Raw genomic sequence first — 25017 nt, 5'->3', positions numbered from 1 at the left:
ACACGTCAACGCAGACGCGGCGTTTTCAAAAAGCTTCACTTTTTCCAGCGTTTTGGCCCCGGATATCTGCGTTTTCGTGTGGATGAAACGCGTAAGAGCAACAAAAAGCCTCGCTGGCCGATGCCTTACGTCATATTGTTCACGTGATTCAATCTGGCAAATGCGCCGTGATTGGTTGGGCACCATGATTGGTTTGGGGCTTGATTGACAGGCAGTGGGTGGAGTTAAAGTGTGATAGCGTGAGACTTTTCAAGTGAGTTTATTCAAATATACAGGTGGGGAGATATGTAGTATGTAATATATATATATACTAGCGGGAACCCGTGGAAATTCCACGATAAAACAATAATATCAGACTTTGTTTTGTTTTTTTTCATTGCGGTCACAAGAAAATAAATCTCTGTCCGACGAAGCTGTAACGACTCTGTGTAAGAAGACAAAGGCTGCTTCAGCGTTACGGTTCGGCGTTACGGTCCGGCCATCGTGAGGTCGGTCCAGGTGAATGAAGCATCGGGTTCCTGACACATCAACGTGAGGTCCGTCACAATCAAAGAATATAAACTGCTATGTTTGACGAGGCCAAAACGGCTCTGTAAGCAGTCACTGAACTCAAGGGAAGTTTGAGTTGATCACACCAAGCACCCAGAACGGACAGTGTCTCCATGTGGCCACTGGGGGGCAGTGTGCAGCCACGTGACTGACTACAGTCTAGTCCGGAAAAGATAAAAGGTTATGTAAAAATGATGGATGGCTTGAAATTTGCATGACATCTTGATAAAAAATGTCCATCCCAGACAGGGAGTTATCGCCAACTGCAGTTAAAGGGAGAAAATGTTCACACAGCATCCCTGCATGTCTACACATCTACATGATCATCTCAGTTTAATCTGGAGGATATTCATCTGGTGTAATTAGGAGATCAGGAAAAACAGTCTGAAGTAGACGCAGACATGTTGGTCTTAATTAAACCTCAACAAGGGGATTTTTCTATTAAATTAAAGGAGTTTTACTAGTGTTGTGAAATATATTCATTCTTTCTGTATTAGTTGAAATAACAATATAAAAGTAAATCTTTCTATGACAGCCTGCTCAGCCTGGAGACAACCGTGGACTGTTTCATCACTGTTTCCTTTAATTCTCACTTCCCTTTTCGTCTCATTTCCTTGGACTCACTTGCATCTTCACCTCTGTCACATCACGTCTTGCTCTCTTTCTTCCCACCATCTGTCCAATGCTGGCAGTCGGCAGAGCCTATCTTTACCAGGCTGTTGCTCGTGCTGCCGTTCCACAGTCTTTCTTGCTTGACATGCTGTCGTGCCAAGCCTGGAATGCATCATTATATTCTCCAGAAAATAACTTCAGGGAAACGCCTGCATCATTGAAACTGACAGTCTCATTTCCTGCTTCTTTTCTCTTAAACACAATGTGCACACTGACATTTCTAATTATAAATCAACATGGACCCACAGTGCAGCAGTAGACAATGCAGACATTATGACTTGAGCTGCAGATTACCCCAGATGATTTCACTTATTAGAACTACTTGAGCTGTTGAATCAGAGAGGAGGCACTGATCAGCAGAAGCACCTGCTGTTGGATTGTTCATGTCTGCAATCTGGTATTTCAGTAGCTGTTCTCCAGTCAGTCTCCATCAGAGGCCACATTCTGGATCACTTTCGTAACAAAAAAGAAAAGGAATATCCTGCACCATTTGCAACGATTAGTGCTTGCTAACATTTAGAATGGAGGAAGCTCACAAGTGAGAAAAGGTGGGTGCGGTAATTCTAAAAATAGTTGGAGGTGATGCAAGCAAGGGTCTCCCGTCGAGTTGATGCGCCTGCCTTGCCTGCAGCCGTCTGTTGTAGCTCAGGGAGGAACGAAACCTCAGCCCCTGTCTGCAGGATCTCTGCTGGCTCAGTGCTGGTCCGTGTTTCCTGCCTTTCTAATAATCTCCTAGTCTGGGTTTCTGGGTTTATGTCTGCCATAGAATAGCAAGGAATTAATATTTAGGGGGATATAAGGAGAGAGCTCAGGCACTAAAACCTTTCTTTGTATGTCAGGCCTCGGAGTAGCTCTCTGTGCATCACCACCTCACTGTTGTGAGGTGGTGAAGTGCTTCCTTTTTGACTTCTATACTAAATAGGCAAATCTGGCACAGATGGTTTGGAGTAAATTGCATTGTCACCTTTTTTTTCTATTTCAAGTCGGCTTTGGTACATGTAATGCTAAGAAGGCAGATCATCGTGAGCAGAGGGGATCGGGCATAAAATACGACATCTGAAGGCAAAATGTATTCATTCCCTGACATGTGCAAGACAGGCCATTTTGTAAGTAAAAGAAAAACTGATTAAGTAAAAATAGATGTTTCACTGCTATGTTGAGGTTGCACAAAAATGCTTTTGAATGTTTAACCGTACATGGTTGATGGATAGAACATGAAACAGAACACTGTTGAAATGGAGTGCAAGGTGTCAGAAACTAACTGGATTGTATCAACAATGCAGGAGCTAATTAATGACACAATCTGTCATCATCCTGGAAATTGCATTCAGAGCTTGGTCCAGAGTGTAGCATGTAGCTGTGTGATTAATTTACCTTTATGCTGACTAATGTGTTGCTCCGGGTAGAGCTGCTCTATAAATTTTTAATTACTCTCAAAGGCAAAAACAACCTTTGAAATTTGACGCCCCTATCAGAAAACGTCGAACACTGTTGAATTAGAACAGTGTCATTACAGTTCCTAATGATGTATGTTGCACTTCTGCTGCGCTCTATGTGGAGCCACACGGCCAATTCTCACCTACTTTCTGTGGTAATAACCTCTTCAAACCCAACTACCCATTCAGGGGGAACACTTTTTGGTATTTGACCAGCTTTGTTGATCATCTCATTGTTTGATTTTCCATGTGCTCATTCAGAGTCTGTCATCTGTGAAACCACATTTACCAGCTGAGGAAGTATCTCACGCACATGTGAAAGATTTATTAGCATGACTTATTGTGTGTACTTCACAATATTTATATGAAAAACATTTTCTACACTTATCAAATTATGGCTTCATTCATTTTATTGCATGAAATGTATGGAAGGAAATGCATTTGCGGTTGTTATGTATGCAGAGGAACTGGTTCATCCAGTTTGGTGTGGGAGAGATGAAGATGAAGTCACCTTCAACGTGAACCTTCTAGATGTTGGACTGTATCTCCCAGTGAAAGCACGAAACTTCACTGGGAGAAGAAAGATTCTGGATTTTAAAACAGAAGAAAAGATCGTTTTCATCATTTTTTCAATAAAATGTTAAAAAACTATCACATATTCACAATTTTTCAACATCACACTTGACCTATTTAGGGCAAAATATTAACCATGTTCATCATCATCATTCAAACACATTAGGTCCTAAAGTAATTAACTGATTATTTGCCATAACTATAGTTTGGTTTTAAAAGTTAATCACTGAAGTTTCATACTTCAAGTGACGAAAGTCAGGGACTCAGGAATATGAAAATATGAGAGTTGTTGAGATGCGTCATTACTAACAATTACAAATTACTTCAACAATGAATCAATAATCAATCTTTCAATCAGCTTATCATTTGGTTTACTTGTTTCAGCCATAGCAGCACAAAGAAATGAGATTTACAGTAAATCACATATGAATGAAATGCTAAGGTGACCACATACTTTTGGCGATGTGGTATGACCAACAACAAACAGACGACGGTAGCAAAGAAAGACCCTCATGAGAGTCAGGTGTAGTAAAAATGATTCTTTAATATGGAACAAAATCAGAGCTCAGCTCCATGGCTCCATCCACCCAACACACTCTGTAACACTGGTGGGTGGAGGAGAACAAGAAAATCAACCAGTAAAGATCACAGTCCGCTCGGCCAAAAAACAGGAGAGGCTGAAAACACATGGAACGCCAAACCAAAGTGCTACCGGGGGGGGCCACCTCCAGACGCCCTCGCTGCCTTCCCCCCTGGCCCAGGATGTGACCACAGGGACAGGCCTCTCTGCGCCTCCCAGGGCTCACCCACCTCCTCACCTCTGTCACGCCCCTGGGGGTCCAGTCGGTGACCCGCCAGAGTCAGTGGGGTCAGGGTGGGGGGGGCAGGTGTGGAGGAACAGGGAGGTGTTTGTGGTGGTCTTTATGCTGAGCCTGCTGTTTATGGTGCTCAGAGGGACGTGAACACAGACAAGACGTCTTGGTTATTGTCATGGCTCCACTGGAAATATCTGTGGTTCAGTCCTTCTGCTGTTTCTCCCTTCAGCTTCTGTGGAATCTAATCATCTCTAACATGTTGCTCACTTAATACCAGATGGAATGTTTGAAGTTTTTAAGGAATGAGACGACGCAGGAGGGAAGAGGGCGTCTGCGGAGGCATCCCAGTAAGAACCCATGACTATTCTAACACAGGGACATCAACAGAAGTACTACACAGATATATACAGAGCAACAAAGCAACACATTGGAATACATAATAATAAATCTGGTGAGGGAAAAGGGAAGGCAAAAAGAGTTCACTACAGCAGGTTCAGTCGTTAAGGCTATTTTCTAGCTCATGCTACAAAAACAAGGTGGCAGTGAAGTCGCCACAACATAGATTTGGGTTCTGTGCTTGGCATCTGAATATGGCTGCTTTGTATTTCTGCGTGCTGAGCCAGCAGCTGCCCTTCTCTTCTGAGATCGCAGAGATGACTAAAAGTGCAGCGAAAGAGAAACAAAACATGAATGTATGACCTCAGATGAGGACCTGCTTTTTCTGTGCTAAATCATTCTCTAGTCCACAGAGGGAAAAATGAGGTGTTGGAATGTATTGTAGAAGGTGACAAATGAGAGCTGCTAATGGTAAAAAAAAAAAAAAAAAAGATAGATGAGGAAGCAGAGATTACTTGGAAATTAGACTCAGCTGGTGTATAAATTACCAGCTGAATGGAGAGTAAATGAACAATTGGGTGAAGGAAGTGGAAATCTATACTTGGTGGTGGTTTAAATGAAGAGTCGAAATGAAGAGGCAGAGCAGACATGAGAAAGAAAGAGAGAGAGAGAGAGAGAGAGAGAGAGAGAGAGAGAGAGAGGGCATCTGCTAACTCCATCAAACACATCTTCCTGAACCTGAACACGAACTGCATCACATGACAAACTATATCAGAGATGGGAAGGGGAGGGAGGAGGGAGGCACTGCACAGAGAGCACTAGCACTATCATGGACAGACACACACCTATTACACACACACACACACACTACTGCACAGGGTTCAGGTCTGCGTTCCACTGCACTCTCCTGGCTGCCAGAACCTCACTGTGTCGTGTCAAGAAAAATAAAGTAAAATTTAAAAAAATTATTTAAAAAAAAAAACGAAACAAAAACATCAAACGAACCAATTAACTAACGAACAGACGAAAGGAAGAACAACACTTTGGATCCCACTGGCCATGAAAGAAACAAGCCAGAAACGAAACCTAGATTATAAAAAGAGCCAGTGGCACCAGGTTTGACAGAAAGCATTTTTCTCCATGACTGGCTTTTGAACAGCTCTACGCTTTTTCTTTTAGTCTACCAAGTATATACTATTAACCTTACCAGGCAGCTAAAATCTATACAGTACTGTCATTTTTCATATATTTATAGATATTTATACACTATACAAAGTTGGCAAAAATACATAAATTAGATTGTACACATCACAACTGTGTGTTTTAAGTTAGAGCACTCTTTGTTGGAGAGGTGGGCCATGGCAAGACGTGTAAGGAGGTGAAGATAGAGGAGTGTTACCCACAATATCCCTTAAACCAAAGGAGTCACCATCCGATAAGTTTTAGTCTATGGCATTGGGTCAGGAATGTATTGCTTTTTACCTACCTGATTTCCACGTTTGGCCATCCTAACCTAATCCAAGTCTATTTATGATGAGAAAAGAAAGATACAGCTAATTATCAGTGCATCGTTAAACTACTGTGTGTGTGTGTGTGTGTGTGTGTGTGTGTGTGTGTGTGTGTGTGTGTGTGTGTGTGTGTGTGTTGTGTGATTGTGTGTGTGTGCTTCCCAGCTCCCGATGAGAATCCATCTAAAGGATGGCGTTACAGGTGAAGACAGGACAGTATCCGCTGTCCTTCCTGCAGACAGCGTCTGAAAGAATCTGCTGTGCTGTATCACATCTATGGTGGAGACAGTTCTACAAGTAATAGGAAACTGATAAGCTCCGTCTCTGCCCTGTGCACAGACCCAGCCAGATAAATAAGGCTGTGACACACTATAAACAGGAAGTGAGGAAGCAGATGTACAGACACCTGCAGAGAAAATGACTGGACTTGAGCCCCTGTGCGCTTTCCTTATTTTTTGGAAGCAGGTTTTTTGCCTGCTATTTGGAGGCGGAGAAGGCACAGGGCACATTTTAGACAGATTAAACCCTTATTACCGCTATGTTTTCCATATTCATAGTTTGGTTCTGAAACTAACCCTGGATTCTGAGGCAGGAGACTAGCTTTATGTGGCAGTTGGTTGTGCTTAATAACTCCAATCCCAAATAAGAGGCTGACTAAAAAGCATGCAAGTAATCCTTACAGGGTCAGAAGGATGATGTAAGTCCTTCCATGTGAAATTCATTTACTTCACAATAAATGCCACTCTCCGTGTATGGCCTCCAGCAGAGTAATAATGACTCCAAATTCAATGAGGAATGCATCATCAGTGTCAGTACAGGGCCAATCCTGTCAAACACAATGGCATTACAGTAAATCCCAGAGCCTATAAGCAGGAAGGTTGAGATGTGATGCCAGGAGATGGAGGCCAAACTAACCACAGGGAGGAGAACGGTCTTCACTCTGAGTTCCATGCATTAAACACAAAGATTGTGCATGGAAAAAACAAACACAGGATACAAAATCGCTCTGCAATTCCTTGGGGTGCGGGGGAGTAAAAAGCACGTGGCAGTGTTGCTACGGTGGGCCTGGGACGTGTTGGGTACCACTCCTTCCCTCTTGCCCCCGACCTCACGACACCTCCAACAAAAATACAGCGGACATCAAAAGCCCTTATTCAAGAAGGGCAGGTATACTCAGCTTCAGCATCATCAACATCACCACTGTTATTCATGAATATCACTGTTTTCTTCAAGTGACAAATGAAAACTTGGCTTACAACAAATGTTATTTTTCACCAACAATATTTACATAAAGTCTTCAAAAACATAAAGATTTTCTTATCACATTTTAGTAAAGAAATAAACCCAACACAGGAACACCAAGCACACACATACATACACACACTGACCAACAGTCAAATGTGAACAGAAAGAAAAAATTATTACTCATTACTGTTTTTCATATTCATTTTGTCACTTTTTCAAATAATGCTCACTTGGACCCTGATTGGGAGAAGTCACATTGGTTTTCACCAGATGCTTAAAACAATTGAAAGGGTGAGTTGGAGGAGGTGAGGTCTGTCTGCGCAGGGTGGAACCAGCGCTAGGGCTGACGAGACAAATGACAAAGGTGACCAAAAAGACTTCTGGGCTGACTCAGCAGCCATAATGTGATTGAGCAGAATAAACATCAGCAGTAGTGCTTCCAGGATGGGATTACTTACAGCTTGTTGTCAATCCACAACCACACACACACACGCACACACACACACCTCAAGTTCTGCATGACATAAAGCACAGCGTAGCCTTAATTTAATATTGGATAAAGTACCACAAAGCAGGCACCTTTCCAGTGGAGTGGGCCATACCAATCAAGGAATTCTAGCGTCAAAGAAGAAGGAAAGGGCTGAGGGTATGACAAGGACAAACAATATCATCAGGCTGAGAAGAATATCTTCCTAATCCCTCGGCAAACAGGTGTGAACCCTTCAGCCAAATAAAGCCCATTTAGTCTGAAAGTAAACAGAACGGGAAGGATGCTGGTGACAATGATGAATTTGGAGGGGACACACCCATAAATAAACATCCTCCAGAAGATGAAGGTTCCAGGAGATGGATCTCCTAATTCACTGCATCCAGCCACACTGATAACACCAGCTGACAGCCACGCTGCCAGCGCTGTGGGCTCAGCTCAGGAGCAGCAGAATTTGGAGCTAAATGCTAATGTCAGCATGCTAACACAATGGGGTGACAATATTAACACACTGATGTTTAGCCGTTATAATGTTCCCTGTCTGCTTTTGACAGCTCTCCATCGTTCGTGACATTTATCTACGTCACTACACTGTGTCGCCTTGAAAAATGGAGTTTAGTGTAGCATCCCTGTCTGGTTGGCTATGCCTCAGAAGATGTGTCCATGCAGGCTAAAAAAAACCTTAACGCCTATTACTGATGAGAGTAAATAAAATCTCAATTTACTGCTCCCTGATTGTTCCGTTGCACGTCTTATAGAGAACGTCATGACTAGGCAGCAAGGCAACAAACTGCAAGAGAAGCTCCATTATTATGTTTGCTCTGTCTCAATGCTGGCACATTTCATCCTCAGAGGGACATGAATAACTGTAAAAATTCCAAGGACTGCATTCAACATTGTCAAAACAAGTCATCAGAAGCAAAGTAAGTCATGTTGGTGCTGGATTAAAACTCAGGGATTGTCATTATTAAACCTCAGTGGACTGTGAGGGTCTGTTCAACCCAGTGGAGCCTTTGGCATAATCCCATGTCCCCTGTGGAATGGTGACTAAAGAATCAAATAGGAAGCTATAACACTTGATTTTGTTGCTCTTTTGTTCACTTTCCATTAATATTGCCGTCCAAAACCAAGTCATCTGCTGGGGGTCAGTTATGTCTATACACCATCGTTAGGCCACAACCCTAAACTGTGTACAGATAGAAGGTTTTCCTTGGTCATCACCACTGAAAGTTTTAGTTTTCAATCAGATCTGTCAGACTCCTTTATAGAAAGTCAAACATGACCATGTTGTGACTCTAAAAGGTTTTTCACTATTTTAAAGAAAGCACTTTGAGATTTCCTTTTGAAAATGTATTCCTACCCAATGAAAATCCACAGGAAACCACATTTTGAGTGCAAGGAGTCCAAAATAATCCAATAGTTGTCAGAATATTTTCTGATGCCACTAGTGAATGAATCTTGCAATTGTGGTTTTAGAGCCTTTTCTCTTTCTTGACTGTCATCTTGTAATGATGTAAATTTCTTCAATCTAGTAATCACCCAAACCCATCAGTGTAAACAGTCTAAACTAGAGTATCTGCATCAATGCCAAGTTCTATTAATGCGCTCATGGTCGTAGAAGGTCATTGCTGACCGATCCAATACGACAACACGCAATACTTTTAGACGTGAGAGACAGGTGGCAGTGTAATAAAAGTGGGATTTGGAAATTGCTTTCTCTTCACTGTTTGGCTCTGAGCTTGCCATCCATTTTAATGGTGCTGCTTTTGACTGCTGGCTATGAGAGTGTGAAATGTTTGGGTTTTTGAGTATTTCATGTGTGCAAACTTCTAGGAAGTCTGTATTATTTTTTTTCTGTATTGTGTTTCTCTCATCTTAGAAAGTTACAGTCTGATTTGGATTCACATTTCTCCTTCCATTTTAAAGTAATAATTAAATTCGTGGCCATGAGCATAAATAGACACTTAGAATTTTCAAATTTATTTGCATAACTGCTACATTTATCTTTGCTTTTAAGGACAGTGCATTTTTGTTAACCTAGATATTCAGGTTCTTTGTAGACGTTTAAACAACGGCTGAATACTTCATGACTTTCCCACATATTGAAATTTCGTTTCCTGATGCCAAAAATGGATTTACAGACTTTTTTTTAGTTTTGTTACCTCAATGAAATACATAAACTCTACATTTGAGGAAGGTCTTTGGTTTTTGAGCTGTGAAATGTTCCACTGCGTTCAGCAGCTACCCAATAACTATGTCTACAGTGAGTTTTCCCAATGCATGATAGCAAATAAGAGTGAACCAAAAAATAAGACAGCTAAACTGAGCTGAATAAACCTTTAACGCCAACGGGAGCAGAAGACTCAGGTGTTCTCTCTGAAGACTGACCTATTGCCATTGTCACATTGCTTTCACATCATCTCATCCATTGTTAATACCTAGAAAAAATATCAATTAGCTGATTTACAAATGACTGGAGAAGAAAAAATGGCCAGTTATTTCATGATTATAGTTATTTTCACACACACAGCAGTAGGTCTGCATGACCTAAAATACAGATGATGTAACACAGAGTTCCCCTCAGCAATGATGGGTAATAAAATTACATGGAAAACAAATATATTTTACAGTATATCTCCTGGCTTTGCGTCACTAATTATATGATGACTGCCCCTGAAATTAGAGTTTTAAGTAAATATGAATATTGTGAATCGAATTAATGTTTGCAGGAAAGCAGTGAATGCAGTATGATTTAAAAGGCGAGGTTGTAGTCCTCCACCCTCCAGCCTACCTTCGAGGACCAGCTGCACCACACTGTGTCTCACGTTACTAAAAATAACCCATATCCCCCAGTTTACAGGATCACTGATGACTAGGCTTTGTAAACCCAGGTAGCACAGCAATTTATCACTCATTGAGCAACATGTAATCTTGGCCTAATGAGACGGCTGAGGTATTATGTTGACTCATCATTTGCACACCTGCATGTTCTACCTCTTTGTTTTTCACAGCTTCGGCAGCAATCACTTTCTGATTACTTTCCCCCAATTTGACTGACAGGTATTTATCCCCGTCCATCATTTTCATGGTTACAAATGAGAGCGCTCCGTGTTTTAAATAATTCATGCAAATCTTACCTTTGCAATTCCCTGCGTCTAAAGAAGCAGATATTGCTCATTTTTTGACCAACTAATGGGAGTGTAATGTACTGTGACACTGCAGGCAGGAGCTGTCAAAACACAGGGAACTGTTTCACAGCTGGCCAATTGTTCTGAAGGTTGCTGGACTGGATCAGTGCGAGGAAGCAGCCAGCATCCAGCCTCACATGAAACACACTGCACTCCACATCTCCAGTGAGACGCTGGGGATGTGACGCCACATGAGGACTAACCTGGTCCAGATTAAACATCAGCGGTCACCCAGAATCAAAAGACAAAAAAAAAATCACTTGTGAAAGATAAAGATACAACTAAAATCTACTGTAGGCCCCACAGTTTTAAAAAAAATTTTTTTTGTTATGGATAAAGCATTCATTTTTAGTCTAATAACAAAAGCAGTGATGCTTCAACCAAAAAAAGTAAACAAGTGATTATATTTGCTCACTAAGTCAGCCTAACAGGATGCTTAAAAGACAGATCCTCATTTAGAAGCCGCTCCAGTAAAACAAGTCTGAGTAGCTGACAGGATTATGCTTCACAGGACTTTCTGAATGTAAAGACACAGAGAGACAGGCAGCTAAAGCAGAGAGTGCTCTGAGAGGGAGTCTCTTAATGGCTGACAATATACATGTTGCTGCTTTGAATTTTCATGCTACAGAACTATTGAGCCGAGCTGAATGTGTCTGACAAGCGGGTCGGCTAGGAGGCCACTCTCAAGCACTCAGGGAGGAGATAATGTCTAATCTGCTCCTGCAGGATCTCACAGTAACACATCAGACCATCATGTAATATCACACCCACCGTCTGTGACACACAATCCTTCATACTGTCTGTGGACAAAAACAATAAAAGTCCAGCGTTGTAATCTTGCTTTTCTTTCAGAGTGACAGTCGTGTCTGTGTGTCTCACTGTTTTCAGATATTCACCCATTGTTCAGCATCACTGACTCTTTGTTTGAGCTCTCGCCATGCTTGCTGTTAATCAATACACTGTGTAATAGCACTGTTGTGTTGAGCAGCCGCCGTGTGACAAGCAGACAAGTCTGAACTCCATGCCTGACATTTCAGACACTCGTGGTCTGACACCAAGAGTCTGGTACAAACACACACAACCACACACACACACACACATTCGTAGGTAGACTGAAGAACAAAAGGTGGACAAAGAGAGGAGGAGAGCCCTGCATCCATTCTCTATGTCCTCCACTTCATCTCCAAAAACCCTGGAATCACAGAGCAGATGTCTCCTCTCACCAACTGCTGCTCACCCTTTCAGATACTCCTCCCTTAATTTTCACCAGTACTATAATCTTCATCAAAACTATCATCATCACTATTATTGTTATTACATTTTCAAAAAAGTGCAGATAGAACTTCCCTGTGTCTTCAGGGGGCAGAGAAGTAAAGGAGGATTGGTAAACGATGGCAGTAAGAAGAGTAGAGCGAGATGAGAAAGAGAAAAGAGAAGATTTTCTGCTGAGTCTGAATCGGGTTGCTCCTGTGAACACTCACGCTCACGTCCACACAACGATCAACAGGCGCGCTCTCCAGTCAGCACTGGTGGAAATGGACTCCATCAGCACAAAACAAGAGCACAGGGCAGCGCAAGTAATTCATAGCATCATTAAACAGGGAGAAGTGTGCACACACAATCAAATGCATGTGCAGAAACAGCGCAAACTCAGCTTCTTGCTTCTGTTTTCATCTTAACGTTGGAAGATATTAAATTGTTTCCTCCGCCGGCGATGCTGTGAAAAATGACATCATCATATAACAGGGGGATTTGTTTGTTTTTGTTTGTCATCTTCTTTTTTCTCTCTCTCTCAGTGTTGGAGCTTTTTGTCTGGAAAAATCAGGAGCAATCCATTTCCAAACTTTACTGTGTTCCTGCTTTCCGAGCTTTCGGAAAGTTCAGTTCATTTATTTCTTTTTTTTAATCTCTTTTTATATTATTTTGTTGGAGCGACAGCACAGCACCCACAGCACACAGACGACAAGGGAGAGAGGGAGGGGGGCGGTGGGGAGAGTCCAGAAAGTCAAAGGGTTCACTAATATTGTGCCAGAGGAAGAGAAAGAGGGAGCAATGAAGGAAAAGGAGATAAACAACAGCATGGCAAAGAAAAAGAGGAAAGAGAGAAGAGAAAGCAGGATCGACGATTCCATCTCACGTTCAGCTGGTTTCGTCACAAACGCGTCATCACGAGTATTGATCACTTGCGACAACCTACCAAATATTTAAGAAAATGAGACACTTGAGATGGACAGAGATGAGGAGGCAAACGGCACGGGAGACGGGAACAGCAGACGGACTATGGATTATATACGGTGTACTAGTCGTGTATAGGAGGAGCTCTGCACTCTATATGCCTACTGTACTATATTCAGTACATGTATATACAGTAGACACTGTATAGTATTGTGGACCTGGATTAGTCACACAATAGGATTAAATGAGATTAGATCATTATGCAAGATTCTTTGTGATCCCGTGGGACTGGCACCTTAAATGGGTCAGGGACTGCAGTGCAGTTCAGAACCGAGGGGCTGACAATGTAACTGAACATTGGACCAGACAGGCAAACTGCAGAAGGACACAGACAGATGTACAGATGGTCAGAAACAGGGGGGGTGGGGGGTGGCGTCGACTACATTGAGAGACACAAATTAAGACGCAGTCGTATGAAGAGGAGGAAACAGCAGAAGAGCGAGGACTCTGGGAGGAATAGAGATTCTGAAAGAAGAGAAAAGAGTTTAAAGGTTTAAGAGAGCAGATGGCTAATTGTACCCGTGTTTCGCAGCCTGGCAGCAAGTCAGTCTTGTGCATAAGGACGGGAGTGGGGGGTAGGGGCTATAGGAGGCAGGAAGAGGTCTTGAAGGGCGCTGGGTGGCGTGATCAGGCCTTAAGAGCGTGCCACTGGGCAACATTGGTACGCGGCCGAGCCAGCATGTCTTTCCAGTGCTTCACCTCTGCTGGTCCACTCTTCCATGATAGGTAGATCTGAGTGAAGAGGAGGAGAGCAGAGATAATGTAGATGTATGAAATAATCCATAATCCATTTCAGACATGGAACATGAAACATTACTGCCTGTTAAAGAATGAATCAATGAAGCCTACTTCTCAGCAGGACACACTGGCGTCTCCAAGAAAATCAACAACTGAAGTTTAACACTTTTGATTTTTAAAAGCCGTCAGCTGATATCACAAAAACCTAAACAACAAAGTAATCAGCACACAACATATTGTGGAGCCTAAATGAGTGAATATTGATTTGAATTTCTGGAATGGAGAAGACGGACAAATCAAAAATCATCTCTCTACCAAAAATTTGAAATGGGTCTTTATTATCTTAGCAGTACACTGACAGTAGTTACAGGTACAGTAACTACCCGTTGTAACAGCAAGCAACTTGTTCCAGGTGATCTTTTTGTGGATCAGGAATAGATTGCACACACTCGTAGACACCAGTACCTAAATAAGCCTCATTTTATTCATTAGATACATAATGCCTCAATCAGAGTTTTGTTACTCATGAAGGGTTCCATTCTGAATTCTGAATGAGCAAAGCTCAAGAGAGACGTGCAGCGGATGCAGAGATGTAGCTGTTGCTGGTGGTTCAGTCTTTTTTTACAGGTGAGACACAGCTTTGAGATGTATTTGGTGTTTCCTCAGGGCCCTGTCCAACACTTCATTTTACATTACAGATGTTTCACTGCCTTCACTCTACCAACATGTCAACTGGAAGAACATTTATGTAATAAAGGGATGTTACCTTGCCGATAACATCATTACGGCTGAGCCTGTCCTTGTCCATGACGGTGATGATGATGGTGGTCTCCCTCAGCACGTGGGCGGGCACGTCGAAGGGGAAGGACTCATTGAAGACGGGGTTCAGACAGCGCTTCATTGTCACCGTCTTTTTCTTCTCTACACGCTTGTCCTTGTGCATCAGCCACACTTTCACATATGGATCTGTAACGTGGACACACACAGAGAACTGTAGTTTACATGAGACCGAGGATAAAGACGGCCACCCAGGGTGACTTTAAGGGTCACGTTCGCAATTATCCTCCTAATTGTTAAAGTCAGAGAAGGCAGCAGGGAGGCTGATACCCAGTCTGAGCTCAAGGTCAACTCATTCCCTGAACTAAGAAACATACAAATGAGCCAAGTCTTTATGGAAATAAGGTTTTGCAATTCTATCACAGTCTGGAGTCTTATCATATTCTGTCACACTAACAGACACCGCTGCTCCCTCTACTGCAGGAAGCAGTCATTTTACAAGAGACCTGATACTTTAAAAACCAGCGCCAGACTGAGCTTGACACAGATTTGGCTGGGAGGCTGAAGATCCTCATAGATATACAGGAAAAGAGGGAACAGGAAAGATGTTTGATGTAATGTCACCTTGCTTCCCACAGCTCGCTATGGTGCTGCTAGCTAAGACAGCCACATTCTGACTGTCCTGTGCATGGACAGGCCAGACGGAGCTGCATGTGGAGCCACAGAGCTTCCATTGTCATGAGAAGGGCTTCACGCTGGTCAGTAAGGTTAGAAAGAGAAAAGATAAAATAAAATAAAAAGAGAATCCTCCACCTGAGGTGCCCCCGATGTCCATGGCTTTGAGATTGCGTGCTTTGATGATGTTCACAGTGATGGTGTTGGCTGTGGGATTATAGCAGAGAGACACCAGCAGGTCTCCTCGCCTCCCCTGAGCAACAGACACACAAAACACAATGGATTTTGAATCAGGTCGTCTAATCCTGTGTTTAAGATCCTCAATATCTCTCTTGGTCTCAATTTTGGAATTTGTGACATCACACATGTTTTGTTGATTCACCTTTCCAATAGCCAATCAGATCCAAATAAATAAAGCTTGAGTAGACTGTGGGCTTGTGGCGATTATTACAGATGTGTTTTTAGAACTTACCGCTGGCAACTGCACTAACATTTTAAGAATCAAATATATCTTTTACATCAAATTATTACTTAACATAACTTGAAAACCAAAGTCACAAAAGATTAGTCGGGTATGTACAGTTTTAACAACCCAACCATGCATTCAAATCATTTTGACAAAGTCATACATTCTATTTTCTGTATTTAACATGTGTAATGAATACAACATATCATGTCTCCTCGGGGGAACATCAACTCACATACATCAGGTTCACATCCAAAGTAGTCAGCAAATGTAACCAGACATGTTTGAATCAGACGGCAAATCCAAACTATGAATGAAAACAGTGGACTGTCTGTGTCATCTTACACTGCCATCACTGCAGGGCTTGAGCTCTTTCCAGAAGGTCTTTATCTGGCCCAGTTCAACCTTGTTAAGGGGAATTGACACCTCTCCAATGGGGTCATTCCTGCTGAAGCGGTCGTAGTCCAAGACCTGAAGGTATAGAGTCCGCTCTCTCACCTTCTCATATGGGAAGCCTGAAACACAGACAGACCCAGATGAACTGAGGAAAGGCTTAAGTTACAGAAAGTAAAATCCGCTGCTTGACAGTACTGAGAAGGCAAAACACTTTTCTACCCGCTAACAAGAATAAATTTGGCAAAGGCCAAAGTGCATTTCAAAAACCGCAGGACCAGCCAGCACTCTCAAATAACTGCGATCATTTTACAATCATCACAAAAACCTATCTCATTTATTTTTCAAGAGACTTTTGGAAATCATTTTGTCCATTTTACCACTGTGTTGTCATCCAAGCACAATGGCCATAATGAACCTAATTTTAAATCATGCAGTTGTGAAGCACTTCACTGCTCCCTGAACGGATGCCGCTTAAATCAGCAGTTTGGAGCTCCCTGTACAATTGTTCCTTTTGTTCCCCTTCTAAATAAAAATAAAATGAAACTTTGGGAGCTTGAGATTTCATCAAATTTAATCAAAATTGCTCTTTTTTCTTCATTGCCATTAACACTTGAATTGTTTGAAACAAAACTGGTTCACATAGCTGAACATGAAGCTGCTTAACAGATAAACCATAATACATGTTAGAAGTGGTAGATCATTATGTTTCATTTGTGACTGAGCCAAGTTAACTTTCTCTCAGTTATGCCTTGGCTTCATTTGTAGAATACAAATTTTAGTATTTGGTATTGATCTCCCAGCAAGAAAGTGAGTAAGTACTGTATTTTCTCAAAATGTCTATTGATTAAAACTTAATTTACAGCTCTGCTGAGTCCCTTTCCCATTTTTGCCCATAATGTTCTCAGTGCCTTGAAATAGGCACAGCTCAGGTGGGAAAAAACGGATCTCATATAGTTATTTAGAAATAGTTGAATCACAATCTGTTGACAGCTGTTGGGTTGAATTTTATACATCTAGTCCACTATCAGAGAAACCTGATCAAACCCACACATAATGTATGGTTTACAACTGCGACAGGTGAGTGGCAAAAATACCGACCCTCAAACAAGAAGGTTTCATTCCAGTGGGGGTTGAGGTTCTTCCTCTTGACCTTGGTCTCCAACTTGTGCTTCTTGTCAGGTAGCAGGTATATTTTAACGAAGGGGTCGGAGGTGCCGGAGAAATCCTTGGCCGGGAGCTCCTGGCCCCTGAGAACTTTAACGGTGAGGGTTGTGTTCTGGAAGCTGTAGCCTATGCTAAACTGGATACGACCCAGCTTCTCACTGATAGGTCCTTCACCGTCATCATCTTCTGAACCTGGAGACAGCTGCAAGGTCAGAAAAGTAGTCAAATAAATAGAAATGCAGGGACCGTTGGCAGCAGCCACTCTTGTGAAAAGTTCACTCCAAGGGCAACACTTTCTCTGACACACACACGTGTATGCAGACCGTGACGGACAGAAGCTGAGAGGGGAGGAGAATCTAGAGCTGCGTTTCTATCGCAGCATACTCAAGCAGCAGCTCAAAGGAAAAGATCGGACTGACATTAAGAGGACTGAGAGAGTTTTATTTCCGTTCTAATGTTCTTAAGAGGCATGAGGTGCTCAGATTGAAGATAGAGGAGCTTCAGACCACCCATTCTGTCTCACAGCTACTCTCTCAGTTTTATCACTGCTCAGCTCTGAAAGACCACTATCTGATGAACGGCATCTAATGGAGAGAGAAAAGGCGAGAGGGAGAGACAAATAGAAAGAGGAGAGAAAGGGTGTGTGTGTGGGGGTGGGGGGGCATTTCAAAAGTGGGAAAAATGAACGGACAGAACTCAAGGTTGCAAGTCATCCCTTGTCTTTACGGTAGCTTCTTTGCTCCCTGTGGCTCCACCTTGTGTGCCGGTCCTCTGTTGTTTTATCTTTCTAATAGTAGCACAAATTAAGATGAAATGTTTGAGAACTTTGAGGGAGATAAGACGACCACTTTGTGTGACAGCCTCTGCTGAATCCTTGAAAGAAACCGGACTGGTTGTCTGGTTCGACTGCAAACAAGCTCTGTGAGTCATGCTGAAAATGTTAATATCAATGCTTTAGGCCAAGCTTCAATTTCAAAGTGACAAAGCCTTCATTCACAGTGTAATCTCCATTGTCAAATTCCTATTTTTTGCTCGGATTAGATTTGGTTATCTTGATGGTTCACACACTCATAGTTGCAAGTGATCTCTGTTTAGCTCTAATGAGAATACATCTTTCTTCCTGAGTTGTCACCACCAACAAAAAACATCATTATTTGTAAAAATAAAATTAATATTAACACACAGATGGACTGACTAGTACTGAATTTATGTAGGACATTATTCTGTGGAGAATTGCTAACATTGTCTGCTTTTTTTGAGCAGACTGTGTATGGCTGATGATCTGCATTGTAGTTGTCATTTCTCCATTCTTCTACCAGAAGATTATTTAAGTACATCAGTCTTGGAAGAGACAAAAGCTATTTCTAAGGCTCTAGGACTCCACAGATCCTCAGTGAGAGACATAATCTACAAATGGACAAGACTCCGAACAATAGTGAACCTTCCCAAAACTGGTTGACCTTCCAAAATTGAGAATATTTCTGAAGGCATGACATTTCTAAATAGCAAACGGCACGCCTCCAGAATAAGGTTGCTATGAAAAGATACTAAGCAAATGTTGACAGACTGTGCAATAGCTGCATTCCTCAGCATTATATGGCACGAATACTTTAACAAAAGGGATGGATGTGCAGTGGGGTAGAAGGTCTTACCATCACCATGTCTCCAGTGAGAGAGTTGGCGAGGTCAGTTACAGAGGAGTGACCATCAGCATCAGGGGGTTGACCTTTGGGGCTATTAGCTGGCTTGTTACCCCTGCGAATAAAAGCAAAGGTTGAGCCCCAGATAATATGGTGAGGACATCTGGTGAGAACCTAACTCGTGTCCAGAAAGAGAGAATGTCTGGGCACACACGGGCGTCCAAACTCCACCTGTTTGATGTTTAAAAACCGTCTACCTGAAAGGACCAATTGAGTCCCAGTTTGCTTTGGATAGATGTCACTTCAAAGTGGATTGTGTTTTCTCTATCATAAGCAAAGCCAGAAAAAAAAAACCTGCCAAAGGCTCCACACATTAATGGCAGGCACTAAAACTGAGGTTATTTGATGTGATCAATGTTTGATGAAACTTGGAATCTGAGATGACTCTACATATGTCCAGTGGGGCAAATATCCAAATGTCTAACAGGCAAGTTACCTTCACCAAGTAAACAAACATATTTTCAAGAAAACATAAAACATAAAACAGAATCACTAAATTTGAAGTTGACTGAAACCAATTGATTATCTGCAGTCCCCACAGAGTTCATGATCAACCCTTAGTATCCCTAAAGACATGAGACACACAAGTATAATGACATGTATAGCAACATGACATCACTATAGATACAGCAGACAGACATGTATAGCAATGTGTAGATGACTACACGTTTAACAGGAGAGATGTGAAACAGATTTTTTACGTTTTGAGTTTAATGGTTTCAATTATTCAGTATCTGCATCAACAACACAAAATATTGAGAAAAAAACATAAAAGAGAGAGGAGAGATCTCCCATGGCAGAGCTGATATTTAGATACAAATGTTAATAGATGTTAAGTTCCTTCACATGAGAAATGTTAATAAAAAATAACATTAAAGTGGGACAAACATTTTGGGAGAAAAACCTCTATGTTCATACATCATGAAAGTAAGAATCACAAAATGTAAACAAAAAAACAGCAAAAGAAGACTTAACAATTAAGAAGAGAATCAGTTATGAGATTGAAATTAATGTAGAAAGATAGAAAAAAACAAAGAGTCAAATACAAAATTCCAGGCCAATGTAATGTTGCACATTGGACACAGATCACTCCATAGATGACTGGTCAAGGCATATGGAGCGGCTGAACACAGAAACACTGTTAGGCAGTAAAGAAATGGTAAATAGAGGAGGAAGAAAAAGAAGAGAAACATACAGAGCAAAGAAAAGAAATGAACAGATGCGGAGAGGATGCTGGAGTTGCAAACGCACAAACACACGGATATAAATCATAAAGATTGTAGATAAGATAGAAAGTTTCAACACGAAATGTAAGAAAAGGAAAATCAAGCTGAGAATTATTTATCTGTATAAGAAGAGGTGATCATCAATAGCATGAACAGTGAGGTTACACAAACCAAAACCAAATAGAGTGAGATTGTTACAAACACCAGCACATTAGAGAGAAAGACGAGAGCTGTAAGAAAAGATAGGGAATGGAGGAAGGAAAGCCTGAAAACACAAGAAAGGCTTAGTTTGGTCAGTATCAAAAAATAAGAGACAAAAAAATAAAGAGCTATGCACACACAGTATCTCTAACAGGAGACAAAGGAGCGAACATGCTAAAGAGAGAGAGAGAGAGCACAAAGAGGGAAGGAAGAGACAATCAATACAACTGATCACCAGGAAGAGGAAAGAGAGAACTATCGTTCTTCACATGGAGAGATCAAAATGAAGGATAGATAAGATATAGTGTGAAAGAGAAAGTAAGACGTGCCAGTCAAGATTACATAATTGAAAGCACAAAAAAAGGAGACAAGTAGTAAGAACATAGGAAGTGCACGTTTAGAGTGTCACAAAAGAGGCTGAAGGAACAAATGAAGTTGTGATTAGAAATCACAGAAATGAACTCTTAAGCCAACCTGATTTCTAAGCTTTAAGTAACACTCTAAAAGTGTGGACTGGGGACACAAGGGCCAAAGCATAAACTGGCATCGGCTACATGTGCATATATTATACTGTATATGCAAGTAGTTGTCACTCGGAGAGTGAAGGCAATGCCTTGGACAGGCAGAAAACAAGGAGCCCATAGAAAGTCTGTCTGTCTCTGTCTGGCCAGCATTCTCTGACGAGCTTTTCACCGAGAGAATGTCTGTTTCATGGCTCATACATTTTGGAGTGCTCTAAACTGCAAATTTGGATGAGAATTGATGTTGAATGCAATAATGTGTACATTTTTTGGAGAAGACAAGGACAGAACCAGTGGAAAATATACTGACAAATAGACAGACAGAAAAAGCAAGCAAAACAAGACAAGCAAACAGACACTTCAACCAGCAAAGGAACCAGAGTGAGACGGAGGGGAAGAGGAATGTTAACGAATTCAAGAGGGGAAGGGAATATTCATCAATTGGCATTAGTTGTATTAGTTGCCAAGGGAGGTAATTTCATTTTCACTGGCCTGTTTATCTATTTTCTAAACTGCAGGCAAAGAGTTTGGGAGGGGAGGAAAAGGCGAGGCAAAACATCAACTCAAAATCTGTCTGGAAAAAGTCATAAGGACGGAGAGATTTGGTTTTTTTTTTAAGGCATCTCCCTCCTCCACCTCCCAGCTATCAATGGGCAAGCGAATGCCTTCAATTATTCATTGTCCATCATGCTTCATTCAGGGATTTGATGCATTCTTAGGTAAAAGCTAGTGCAGTTAGGGGAATGGCCTTTCTAGCAGCCGTTCTCCACAGCACCTGAGGTGGTTCTCTGCTCCAGCACCACCTCCAAGCTCCAGAAACAAATCAGCTGGGGCTGCAGATTTGATTGCAGCAAATAAATTACTGTACTTCCCCAGATTACAGTGTATCACAAATTGTAAATTCTATTAATTTTGGGCGAGGGAGATTCTACAGTTACATTTTGGCGCCAATGCTTTTGCTATCTGAACCCCTTTAGGGTTTGATGAGGAAGCGAAAGCTGTACAGCCTGCAGTTGTCTACAGTATCCAGTGGGAGGCAGAGTGGACTCGAGTTCAGATCAGAATCTCCCACAGCTAAGGCACAGAAAGTGGGCTGTTGGCATGGCAACGGCTCCAGAAAACACAGACCATACATATGGGGGTTAGGGGTGCGTGTGTGACAGGAGGCTTTGGGATCGGGCGCAGGGGAAGGGTGTGTTTCGAGGGGTGCAGCAAACAGGCAAACACACTGAGAACAAAGATAAGGTTTAGGATATATGACAGGTACGGGTGAGAGCCTCTCAGACACACACATTCACATGAACACACATATGGAGGCAGGCGGGGCCACTTTGGGTTTCACCGTCCTGTGATACTATCCTGTTTTGTTACCTGACCGAGGGCCAGCAGCTCGAAGAGAGGGGAAGGGGGGGTAAAGACACTCCACTTCTAGGCTGGAGAGAAACGCGAGAAAGAAAGCCCCATCCCCCCCACCTGTCTGCAAACATGTCACACTCAAACAAACAACCTCTCCTGAGACTTAAAGTGATGTATCTCAATGTCTATCCTCTATTTCATAACTGCCCTGTAGATCTATCATGCTGTGGGGGGCCACAACATACTTCCCAGGATTATGTACTGTCAAAGCCCCAGCGGTGAAGAGTGGAGCTGCGAACATAACTCATCCTCCACATGAAACACATGTATATTCACGCTGGCGTCCGTCTTATCTGCTGCTTCGCTTCTCAGGCTATGACCGAACATGTTGCTGCAACATTTAAATATGGACTTTTTTTTAAACTGTTAACTATTTTCTTCCTGCATGTTGGAGCTGGAAACGAGACTAAAATAACATCCTCTGCTGGAATCCCATTTCAGGAAGAGGGAGGAGATGAATTCTGCCTTCTCTATATCTGTGTCTCTCACTGAAACTCAAATGGAAGAAAACAACAACTAAAAAACAATTAAGTGAGCACCTATTGCCGCCTGCTGCACTGCTTGTTATATCTACTTAAATTTTATTGGGAGCCAAATTTCAGGTTTTAAAATTTGTGACTGTCTAATACCCTCTGGGCTATAATACAATAAAATTTATGATATTAACCAAATATTAGGTTCTGAGCCACACCTCCCTTTATGACCTCCCAATATGCTTTGCAATTTAGCATTCCTGTCTCAATTAAATGTGAAATCTATCAAAACATTTGAAAAGTCCATTAAAACTCCAAACACACGTGTACCAAATGGTTTGAAAGCTTATTAAATTCAGAGATTGCCAACAGGACATGGGGGTCCCAGGTTAATGCTCCAAATAGCTCATCTCCCAAGTCACCAGCCATCTATTTGTAGATGAGATGAGCATGTGTACCAGCATTTATCTGCTGACTGGAGTGCTGCCTTTAGCCCTGTATAACGCATGGATGTGCAGAGTACAATAAGTACCCTCCTCTACTGGTTTCATGGAGGGAAGATAGATTTGTAGCCTCCATCCTCTCATCGTCCCCTGACATGTGGATGGATGGATGAACGAATGCCCTCTCCTCCTCCTTTACTCTCCGCGAGTCCTTTTTACCACGTTAGTGCTATCTACTTTGTCCCTCTCATGGTACATCACTGAAAGCATTTCAACATTTCGCCTGTAATGCTTGGATGAGCGAGGTGGCAACGGGGGGGCCACAGCCTCAGGGATGGTCTTAAGCAGAACCCCTGAGGACTCAACTGATTAGTCGGGCCAGTAAAGCCCCTGTCGCAGGAGGAGCACCGTGTTAGAAGAGCACAGCAGAGCATAATCAATTTATGTGTTTATGTACAAACACAAAGATTATATCATCTGGAGGAATTATAACAACATTATGACCTCCAACAAGACTTAAAAGTGTGTGTATGTGTGTGTGTGTGTGTGTGTGTGTATGCCTATAACATCAGAATGTTTGAACTATTAGCGCATCCTCCACCACATAAACGTCAGTGCCCTCCTCAGTCTAATACAGTTAAAGTGCAAACAAACAGTTATGGATTTAAATACAACAATCATTTATATTGATTTAGGCAAAAAGGTCATAACTGTCGTGTGCTTTATTCGTCTTGGCCTTTCTTGTCATGTTAAGCAGCACAATAAGCTCATAAATGATGATGTAATGTTCTACAGTCTGTTTGACAATCAACAAGCATTCAGAGAATCGGAGTGCATTACGTCTTGGAGGCAGCGTGTACATCTATATTTATCAATATCTGCGAGATGCATTCTGAAACAAGAAGTAACTCCACTGACTCCAACAAAATGATGTAATATGCATGGATGAATAATTAAAAGACCACAGGCAAGTGGATTGAATGTTAATGTGTGATAGGATATATCCCTCCTCCTCCGTCCTGAACCCTCGTCCTTATTGGACCGTTGACGCGCCGCTCAGGGAGAGATCTAGATTCAAAGCTCTGGGGGCCAGTGGCTTCTCTTTATAGAAACACTGGAGGAGAACCTACAGTGCTGCTTCACTGAATCGCAGCAGAATTGTTTGAGTGAACACCAATGAGGCATTAATGAGCCATCTCTAACATCCTAATTAAGCTTTCTAAGATCCACAACCTAAGATGCCTGGGATCTAAACATCACAGCATGTGTGGCCCCAGAATCAAAGCAACACACAATCTTATAATACAACTGAGCTCTTCTGCTATTTTAATCAGGCAGCTTCTTCTCCATCTCTCTCTCTCTCTCTCTCTCTCTCTCTCTCTCTCTCTCTCTCTTTCTCTCTCTCTCTCTTTCTCTCTCCTGAAAAAGTCTGACCTTGGTTGGAAAGTTTCTATCATTACCAACAGCTGCATTTCCTACTGTCAGTCAGCCACAGCCTCATCTCATAAACAAATGAGCAGCGAGAACACTTTCATCCAGCAATTGCACACACAAGGTCAGTAAAACACCCATCATGCACCAGAACACCTTCTCATGGCCAGTGGGGATAACAGTGTGCTGGTTTGGCTTTTCTTCAACTATGGCCGAGCAGTAATGAAGCGTTAACACACTGCTGAAGGGTAAATAAGAATTAACAAGATTATTTAGCTAATTGTAGTGCAAGGCCGGGAGTACTAATGTTTCCAGCAGCGAATGGAGGGCTCAGATCTTTAAAATG

The 25017-nt window shown here is 42.0% G+C and overlaps 1 protein-coding gene across 2 annotated transcripts in view; it reads right to left on the bottom strand.

The window, feature by feature from the left end:
• Window positions 1-13493: 13493 nt before the first annotated feature.
• The window catches only part of syt7a (synaptotagmin VIIa), a 67575-nt gene continuing 56051 nt past the window's right edge, over window positions 13494-25017 (bottom strand). For both annotated transcript variants that reach the window (XM_068314169.1, XM_068314168.1), the window contains 6 exons: window positions 18913-19015; window positions 17195-17462; window positions 16046-16215; window positions 15373-15487; window positions 14549-14748; window positions 13494-13776 (listed from right to left, as the gene is read on the bottom strand). In XM_068314169.1, the coding sequence (XP_068170270.1) occupies window positions 13672-13776; window positions 14549-14748; window positions 15373-15487; window positions 16046-16215; window positions 17195-17462; window positions 18913-19015 (961 nt within the window). In that variant the 3' untranslated portion in view covers window positions 13494-13671. The remainder of the gene's footprint in view (window positions 13777-14548; window positions 14749-15372; window positions 15488-16045; window positions 16216-17194; window positions 17463-18912; window positions 19016-25017) is intronic.

This window comes from Antennarius striatus, chromosome 4 (genome assembly GCF_040054535.1).
Source record: "Antennarius striatus isolate MH-2024 chromosome 4, ASM4005453v1, whole genome shotgun sequence".
Lineage (NCBI taxonomy): Eukaryota > Metazoa > Chordata > Actinopteri > Lophiiformes > Antennariidae > Antennarius > Antennarius striatus.
This window is presented reverse-complemented; position numbering and strand designations above follow the sequence as displayed.